At 44.0% G+C, this 10097-nt stretch overlaps 1 protein-coding gene across 1 annotated transcript in view; it reads right to left on the bottom strand.

Annotated features, from left to right (window-relative positions):
* Nucleotides 1-5949: 5949 nt before the first annotated feature.
* Nucleotides 5950-10097, bottom strand: part of LOC146190347 (uncharacterized) — an 89136-nt gene continuing 84988 nt past the window's right edge. The window contains exon 5 of the mRNA XM_084600818.1: nucleotides 5950-8002. Coding sequence (XP_084456944.1) covers nucleotides 7691-8002 — 312 coding nt within the window. The 3' untranslated portion in view covers nucleotides 5950-7690. The remainder of the gene's footprint in view (nucleotides 8003-10097) is intronic.

Raw genomic sequence — 10097 nt, 5'->3', positions numbered from 1 at the left:
ACTCCCCCTTTCCTTTCCTGTAAACGAATTATAATTATATGTATAGCACTGCAACGAATGCCGACAAGAGGCTAACGATGGGAGGCAAATGATAGGAGATGAAGGGTATGCTTTCGCCATTCTCCTCTTAAAAGGCATTTAAAAGACCCTCTTTTTTTTTTTTTTTTTTTTTTGCGGGGTAAAGCAGGTGCTTGACGTTTAATTGCCGAAATGTACAGAATATGACCTGGAGCTAAGGTGACTCTCTATTAGCCTCGAAGTGTCGCAGTCCGTTTCTGTGTCATAATTCGTGGTATGCAGAGCCGGAATGCATTTCGCATCGCCGTCTTCTTTTACCTGAGGCCTGGTAACTCTGCAGAACACGGGTGCTTACATACAACACTCTTTATTTGTATCCGTGGAACGAGAAGAAGCTTTCAACACTGCTGAGCTTGTTTGGTAAAGAAAGGAACAGAAAGCTGAGAAACACCTTGTCTCCTACCGAAACATTACGCGTTCAGGCGTGAGCGAACTCGCCGGTGACTAGTTAAAGTCAAATATTTTCATAAGTCTTCCGTATTATTGGCATTTTTATATTTTCGTTGTTTTAATGCATGAAACTCAATGCATAGTTAGATGCCTTTCCTGTGTTAGCTCTATACCGCCGCCCAGTAGACATGTGAGAAGGTGCATCTAGCCTAGCTCTTCGGTGGTTACGCTGAGCGTACGTCCCGACACGGGCCAATACACTTCCTACGCTTAGCGCTGCTATAGATGGACGATATACGGAGCCCGGCTTAATAGTAAACACTGCCAAAAAAACTAAGGAGCACCCATTCACTGACTATAGTCTTGATGAAGCGCAGTTGTAAGTTACCTACCGCATAAAGAGATAATTCCCAGATTGGATAACTACCACGAATAATCAGTGTCACACAAGTTAGGCACACTGCAGGACAAAGCACACGCCTGTGTCCGACTTTTTCACCCTTATTTTTCCGAGCTTCACTGGTAAAGAGTGCGCTAACTAGCCAAACAAATAATTTTTCATCCGCGCCTTCGTTATTTTCGTTTCGTTCATTCATGCTCGAAGCCACCATATACCAAGCGTGCGCCTTTACGTCCCCTGCGGCTTGAAGGGATACTTTAAATTTTAGCGTACGCTTTATTTATACCAGTTTACAAATCGCTCTACTTAACTGCAGCATGGCGTTTAAGATTGTTCATTGGAATTTTCACATAATTTTTCCCAATGTTCATTACAAGTTTGAGTGCGTAAACGATGCTATAGTTACATTTCAAATTCCAGCTTGACTGGCAGGTTGCTGCATCTTGTTCAAAACACTAATTTCCTGCCTAAAACAAGAAAGACGGATGTCACGATGTTCTCGATCGCTCGGTGTTAGTGCAGTCAACTGTATTTGGGCAGCTACCTTTGCGGCAGCAAATCAGACATGGCAGTAATTGAATTACAGTAATGAAATTAGCGTAATTTAATTACTTTTTCGGTAATTTGTAATGTAATGAATTACTTTTTCAGATTGGTAATTTAGTAATGTAGTGAATTACTTTTGGTAGTAATTTTGCAGCAAAGTAATTAATTCCTCTCGAAATTACTTTTACTAAAGTGCGCCATCACTCCTTCAATAGACAACAAAGTAGAGTGCGCGAAAGCAGGAACGACTTGCTGCAATCCGAAGCCAGCGTAACGGATTTGCAAAAGGAGACAGAATTGATCAGAACTATAGTCAACTAGAATACTCTGGAGAACAAGTTGTTGTTTTGTTTAATGGCTTTGCTTAGTTTTTGCATTTATGGAAACTAGAAAGTAATTTCAAAGTAATTGAATTACTCAGTAAAAGTAATTGTAATGTAATTTCATTACTTTTGGGAAGCAGTAATGAGTAATGTAATTTAATTACTTTTCTGCGATTTTCAACAAAGTAATTAGTATTGTAATTTAATTCCTTTTCAAAAGTAATTTTGCCATGTATGCAGCAAATGTGATTGTATACAACCACATTGCATCTCGTTTGCAAGTCAAAAGTATACCTATATAGGTATACTTTTGACTTGCAAACGAGATGCCGTACGTAAGAAAATGAAACATTTCTTTATAAGTATATTTCATTTTCTGTTCATTTGAGCACATCGTGCTCAAATGAACAGAAATGTTCACCGAAACATTGCTTGTCCGCTAAACTTTCCCAGTATCCATTTCAAGCCTTTTCAGATAAATGAAAACAAGTTATTGTAGACGTCCAGAATCATGAAAGGAGCCGTAGCAAGGCTATAAATTCACCTGTTGACCTGCTTTTAAGTCAGTAATGAATTGTGGTGTCTCATAGTAGACCTCATTGCTAAAGAACAACTGAAATTCACCATACACAGAGTAAGAAGAAATATTGGCACTGTCTTTTTGTGATTGAAACTTCTCCTAGTCTCCAGGTGAACGAAGGGGAAGAAGCAGGCTTGTGAAGGTGAAGAGGCAATTTCACTCGCAGTAGTCCTTTTCCTATGCTCTTAACAGACCCGGTATCAGTAATAATATGTTCTACAAAGCTTTTTTTTTTTTTTTTTTTTTTTGCTGTTAAGTAAATTATGGTTTATTTCTATATTCTTTGTTCAGTCACGATGTGCACAAGTACGCACGCGATCTACTTTTGCGTTTTGTTTCGTTTCATGTAATTTTCGTGACATAGGGGGGTCTGAGTATATACAGGGAAGTTTTTCCATTTTTCTCGATGGTAGAACATAATACGCGTATTAAAGGTTTAAGAATCTGTTCCTTATTAAGTTCTGCTTAGAGTTTATCTTGCTCATCTGTTTGTAAAATATGCTGCTTTCTCACTCCTCTTAGGTATCAGTGCTCGGTTGTTCTTGTTGAAAATTAATAAGATATCAAAAGAGGAAAAGAAATGGCCGCTTATATAGAAAATAACGGAAGCGGTGACCAGAATAGGAATGAAGTAAAGAACGGCTCCTTCACCACACAGATGCAGAGGGGCAAGCTGGCTGGAGATAGAGAGAGGAAAAGAGCGAGCGAAATAGATGCGGCGGCGAGCGCAATATATGATGACGCCCGCACGCGCGGCGCGCCAAGGCGGAAAGCATTTTCGCGGCCACCCTTGTGGAGGGCACACACACACACGAATCAAGGGTGTCCAAGCGCTTTCATCCATCCTCCTCTTCCCTCGCTTCACATTTTTATTTTCTTTGGCACGAGCCCGCCACGGCGTATACATCGCCGTGGTGAGGATTCTCCTTTCCTCTTTTCCTTTCCGGAGTGCTACTTCCCTGAGCTGCTTTCGTCGTCGTCTTCCCTTTTCTTCCTCTACAGCCATCGCGCCTTGATCCCCGCGTCATGATTTTGTCCCCCACCCCTCGGCGATTTCTATTGTGTTAGCTGTTTCCTACTCGCTCCGGTGCTCCCTTTCCGGTCTGATCTTCCTTACTGCTTGATCTTCGCGTCTTCGTACCTCCTTCCTCGTCCGAAGCATCTCCCTCTTTTCTTGAATCTTATCATCGGACTTGTTCCTCGCTCGCTTTGATTGCTGCTGCCTGGTTGGCTTTGTGTTTCTTCTCTTCGTCTACTGCTCCCTGCCACCTCCCGAGGCCGTACTTTTGTTCTTCCGTGCCTATCCAGCAGCAACAATGCAGTTATTTTTTATCATCGAGAGTCTGGTCTGCCGGGCTCGCGCAGCCGGCTCTGGCGGCAAGACGGGGAAGCGAGGAAAAGCGACGCCGCGGGGAGGGAGCGCGCGGCTTGTTTGCGTTATGCTCGGTCGGCGACGCCCGCACGTACGCGGGCACCTCGTCGCGGAAGGGAGTAAGGGCCGATGATGGGGAACGAGGAAGGGTGCGAGGGCCGGAGAAAGACATCAAAAGAAAGGTAACTCCCAATAAGGGAGAGAAGTGAAAAAGAGGGCAGAGGAGACGCCACTGGAGCTGTCGGTGACAGCTCTCAGCAGCCTCCCGTTCTGACCTCCGTCTTCGTATTAGCGCCTTTCCCCATTTCCTTGCTCGCACGTTTGGGGTAGGAGCACCATCTTCCCCCTTTGCAACCTTACACCTCAACTGTTTTTTTTTTTATTTGGACAAATGCTTTCTTATGTTTATTTCTTGAATAAAATCTGTAGCCCTTTTCTTCTTAGCTGCTGCGTGAGCTTTTGCAGCTATTGTTTGTTTACATCCTTTCACTTTTCGCTTTTACTGCTTTCGATCGACAAGCTGTCTTGGTCTTTTCTTCTATGCTTTTTTTATATGTTGTGTAAAAGCTATTTTAGTGTTCTTTATTATTCCATTCGCCTCCTATGCTTTGCCTTTTTGTTCTCTTGCCGCATGCTTAATCTCTACTCTCTCATTTTCTCTTCGCTCAGTTTTCATCTATCGTCTCCCTAACCTGTCACCTTTTCGCGTGTCAGTATCTTCCACCTTCCTTTGCTACAGTTCTCTTTGCGTGCGGTGTTCCCACTCCGTGGTAAAGTAGTGGTTAGGTCTCTAGACTCCTGTGCCGAGGGATGCGGGATCGAATCGAGGGCCGCTGCGGCCGCTTTTCGATGGAGGCGAAAAATATAAAGAACTTCAGGTGTTCTAAATTTCCAAAGCCTTGCCTACGATGTCTATAGCCTCAGGTGTTTTTGGATGTTAAACCCCATAAACCAAACAAATGTTTACTTGCGTATATATTTTTTTTTTTTGCTTTGATTTAGAAACGTGACATATGGCTGTAAATATTTTCCCCTCAAAATATCGAGCTTAAGCGAGCGCCGATTTTAAGATGCCACTTTGAACTCGACTTTTCCGGCCTATCATTTGCACCTGTAACCTGTCCTCTGTTGTTCCAGGGGAATTTTATCTAAAAGTTCATCTTCCCTTCAGTTCTGGCAAAAACCTCACTTTCACACTCATCCGACGATAGCTTACAGCTTTGGACTGCGGAATGAAAAACGCTACCGCCATCTACGTGCTCCAACCGTCGTAAATGTCCTATCTGGACATCCGTCGAGAAACGCTTCCCCACTATGGTGGTCTAGTTGCGTTCGGAGCTGTCAGGTATACGATCCACGCTGTTGGCATTTAATATTTCTTTGGCGATTAAACTGGGAGTTCCAGCAGTAACAACTCTTTAGGTGCACAGCTGGCGAATTATTTGAATTCGAGCCGGGTCATTTGCACTGACAGATACTGAGCTTTGATAAAGGACGGTCACACCGCCCCTTCAATTCGCATTAGTTTGCTGCGCTCTGTAAAACTTATAGCGATGGGTTAGCAAGCATGCGCTGGGAAAAGATTCGTGCTTTATTATCAAGGGCTTGACAACATTTCGGTGCAAAACTACAGAAGGGTGGTTGCAATAATAAATCGTAAATCTTGTCCAGGTTTAATGGTTGCACATAAATAAGTTTTGCTAATTGGTTTTTCTTCACCGATGACTACCTGCGTGGCAGTATTGCGGATGTTTATTTTTTCCCCCCTTTTTAGCGAGCCCCTCTGCTTATTTATAGAATATGCGGATAACTGGTGGTAGTAGAGGGGTAGACTGCTGGTAGAGTGTAGTCGCTCCTGCATGCAAGGAAACTGTTAAAGTTTCATATGCAGATTATCAGACAAGACCGCGTTCAGAGTACCCTTTTATCGTGGGGTAGGAGTTGACTAAGCTACAGTTACCGGGAGCCATCCACGACAAGGGAGTAGCTAAACTGCACGCAATAATTATTCCCTGGACTTTCGACGGAAAAATGTAGGTGACTGTACACTGGGACAGTTAGTTTTTTTTTTTTTAGTAGACTAGGCTATAGTACAGTTACTTCATCCAGCTTTGTTTTTTTACCGACTTTCTGTAGAGTAATTTGTGCTCCGTTTATCGTGGGCGCATAAATGTTCCCTGAGAACGCCGCAACCGCTTAGCGTTCAGGGAGGCTAGGATATGGTCTCGCATGGAAATAGACATAGCCATTTTAACTTTCATCGTGGTGTTTATTGTACAAGTCCTGCAGAGATCACTTCTCAACAAGAGGTGAACCAACTTCAAGGTGAGCCTCAGGTTTGTCTCTGGGACAACCTCTGTTGATCACTACAAGTCAATCACTGTGGTGTTGTCCCCACTCTTCCGACTGGCTGCACATATCCTGTGGTTAACTGCACAGTCCTCGATGAACATAATCACACTTTTGAGTTCTCATCGCACATCACTCTCAAGCACCAAATATCAAACAGTAGAAATGTCATTATGCCTTCTTTGTGGCGGGAAAATGTGAACCGTATCTGCTTTAAGAGGTAACCATATTTGCGAAGCCCCGCTTTGTTTCTCTTAGCGTTTTCCCGGCTGGTGTCAAAGTGTTCACTAGGATTTAGCAATCCGCCTGCCAATCATCTAAAGAACACCTGCGGACGAACATGAAAAGAATATATCGCAGCATATCTCTATTGAAGCGTTACCGAGAGAAGTTGAATGTTTTGGCGTTTCAACGAGTATCATAATGGGCCCGTGTTTAGAGACGGAAGCTGACTTCTGTCAGAACTGCCATAACAGACAGTACTTGTGTGACTCTAACGGAAGCTTTCGAGGTCCTGCTGAAAGGGCGCCCGTATTCTTCGCATTTTTTTTCTAAACCGAGCACTGTCATAGGGAAAAATACATTGGCCACAGGCTCCATAATCTGCTACGTGTTGCTTTAGCACAGTAGTCGACGGGATGTCGCGAAGCACTTAACTAGGAGCGATCATCGATGCCCGTCAGTACGAGAGCGATTAATGTACACAGGGTTCCGCGAAGCTTTCACCGCTGTTCTTCTTTTGCAAGAAAACACCGGGAGCCATCCACCACAAGTGAGGGGCTAAACTGCACGGAACAATTATTCTCCAGGCTTTAGACGGAAACAAGGTAGGTGACTGTACACTGGGACAGTTATCATTTTTTTTTTGCGTGTTCGTGTGGAAATCTTCCCCGTTCATGAAAATCAGACAAGCGCCCTTGCAACGGTATACTCTTCGAGCGTCGTGCGATTGGGAGGTAAGCCAGTAATGGGTGAGCTTTGATGAGACCGCAAGTGATTACCAAACCTACCGTTGTCAGGCTAACAGTTTCAAGCGCTGCGCTAAGATGGCGGCCCCAAGGCCACTAGAGGCTTTAACGGGTTGTACTACCCCGAACTCCCTATTGAAGAAATGTGGGAACCGTCCATCGGGTGGGGTAAAAGGCGACACGTACAGGAATATTGTTATCTCCAAGAGTCCGTTTGTGTCGCTATAACGTGAGTGTCTCTTTTGGCACCGGTTCAGAGGACCTCTCTTCTTGTTGAGACCTTTTAGTCCGGGAGGCTATGGAGCTGCAGCAGTTGTGGGTCCAAAATGAGTCACTTAACACATAAACCCACGTGATTGCGATGGTAGGCGTCGTCATCCGCAGTGCGTGCTATGGTACACAACTCATTTTCGTTCTCTGACGTCTCCTCAGATCACTACAACGTGGATGGGATGGCGACTTCAGTGAACAGTCCGCGTCGGAGCAACTTGCCGTCTACGCAGCCATCGGCGAACGCCTCTCCCTTCGCGGCCAGTTTGAGGCCCGTCACGAAGAACTTGCACAACGCTTGCTTTCCCGGCAATTCATAACAAGTCACTGTACACGGTCATCTTTCTGTCCAGCGTCATTCCCAAAATGGCGAGGGCACGTGAGAAGGCAGGTCTCATAGTGTAGTTGGCAGGTTCAGAGGACTTTTATCTCGACGTCTTCGTCGCTGTCCACGTCCACTGAGCGTCTGTCGTCGTCATCGTCCCTCGAAGCCCTCATGAGGTGCTCGGCAAGACTGGCGGCGGCGGTGACTGGCTGGTGTGGGTGGCTGCCATGACCATTAGTTGAACCCGCGGTGGTGCCAGATGGCGGGGAGACATCGCTCAGATCGGGGTTCGGGTTGCTCTTGGTTGGCAGCGTCTGTTCTCGGGAGCCTCCACTGGAGAGCAGCTCGCGCTCCTTGGAGTTGCGCCATTTCATGCGCCTGTTCTGGAACCAGATCTTCACCTGCGAAGAAGGAAGACAAAATTGAAATAAATGTTAATATGCATCACGTTTATCCCAGACAAAAAGATTGCCTGCTTTTAATGCACATCACAAGCTTTGAAAGTGAATACCATTACGCAGGTAAATGTGTTGATCTATGGGAATCATTCTGAATTACATTCAAGGCGTGCTCTGATTTTCGTCGAAAGAAAAATGCCTTGCTTAGATAAAGACTCAGTACACTATTTTGTTTTGCGTTTTTGTGGGCAATATTAACCAGCATAAGAGTAACATTCTCGTGGCTTCTGTTCTCAATTATATAAATAATATAAACTTGCGCTCCACAAAGATAGTGTCAGCAGATGGGACTACAGGTACCGCTTGATTTTTGCTTTTGCTTTTTCCTTCTCAGTCAACCTTCGGCGCTTATACATATATAAACTGGTAGTTGCAAAAAATTCTTCATTCACTAATGCGAGAAGTCCGGCTTCGTGCTAGTGCCCAAGGATAACTCAGAAAGAAAAAGCAAAAGCAAAGATCAAGAGCTACCTGTATATGTATATATATATATATATATATATATATATATATATATATATATATATATATATATATATATATATATATATATATATATATATAATGAAAACAAAATGCAAACAAAATTAAGGAAGAAACGCTATACACGATACAGTTCATAAACAAAACGTCTGAACAGTAACTGTGTCTGGAAGGAAATATTTGGTATTAAACAGTAGTGATGTAGAAGTGAGCGAGGAATACCCCGCCTGTTTATGCTTATTCTATGCGTCCTCGCTGCCATCGGTGGCTGTTGGTGCAAATGTCGCATGCTAAATAGTGCTGTTTTCTTTTTTCTTTTTTTTTAGATTCATGCTGATTACATCAGTGTTGTATGTGTATGCCGTGATTAAGATGACAGTTAAGGTAAAAGCCTTCTTTTTTTTACACAGCCACATAATATATATCTGACGAACCTATGACTCAGTTATGCAGTGCCTTTAAAGAAATACAATTTAAAGCAGGTGACTCAGTTGTGGTATACAGCTCAGAATGTAATTGATGGTAAGCATACAGGCAGCCGCAATTCGCCATTAGGAAGCAAGTTTCCACTTTCTTGATTGTTCACATGTGCACTTTTACTTGAAAAGGGGCGTGCGAGACCTGCCTGAGCGCCCACCTTAGAGGCATTTGTGAAGGCTTCGTGTGATGTGCATTTTGTCAGGAGCGAGGTTCAACTCTTGTTCATGAAATGGCTGCATCGCCAGTGTTCCACACCTCTCGAAGGCGAAAGAGCGTTTCGTCTTAACCTTTTTGAAACTTGGGATTTCCATCGACGTTTCAAGAACCCCGCTAGGGTGGCACGGAAAAAAACTCACGGGGCTCTAGACTTTTAACCATTTTCTAAATGGTGTGTATTTTGCCTACAAAGAACGCGTGGTTCACTCATTTTCGCAGTCGGTTACTTCCATAATCGCTCTTTAACGAGGGTATTATGCAACAACAAAACAATGCCCCGCCGTGGTGGTTATGAGTTTATAGGGCGCTAGACTGCTGAGCCCGAGGACAGGGGAGTGAAAAACGTTTTTTTTTCTGATATGGCGATTACATATTGGGATCGATTCCCGGCCACGGCTGCCGCTCTTCGATGGAGACGAAAAGCAAGGCGGTCGTGTACTGTGCTATGTTAGTACACATTAAAGATCCTCAGGTGGTAGAAATTACATAGAGCCCTTCATTACGGCGTCTCTCATAGACTGAGTCGTTTTGGAACGTTAAACCCTATGATCTCAGTTGCAGTTGGGGATAGAAACTAACTTTTTATTGCTTCTTTTGACAGTAGCTGCAGTACACAGACATTGCCTGCGAGGTATGACGAAAGGAGAGCAAAGGCTTCCTGACTAGGTCCTGTCCCCGCAGGGCACAGCAGCAGCGATGTACCAGCCCAGACAATAATAAAAAAACATGCATTGAGTAGCATGAACAATCTGAATAAGCCTTTGGAAATATTCGCAGTGATTGTATCCGGATCACAGTACGAAAATAAAGCCCACGCGAACGACTTAAAGAGTGAGTTTCTACTCATAAAAAATGGATA

This window comes from Amblyomma maculatum, chromosome 4 (assembly GCF_055883805.1).
Source record: "Amblyomma maculatum isolate TAMU_Amacu chromosome 4, ASM5588380v1, whole genome shotgun sequence".
NCBI lineage: Eukaryota > Metazoa > Arthropoda > Arachnida > Ixodida > Ixodidae > Amblyomma > Amblyomma maculatum.
Note: the sequence above shows the minus strand (reverse complement) of the source record. Positions and strands in the feature narration are given on the sequence as shown.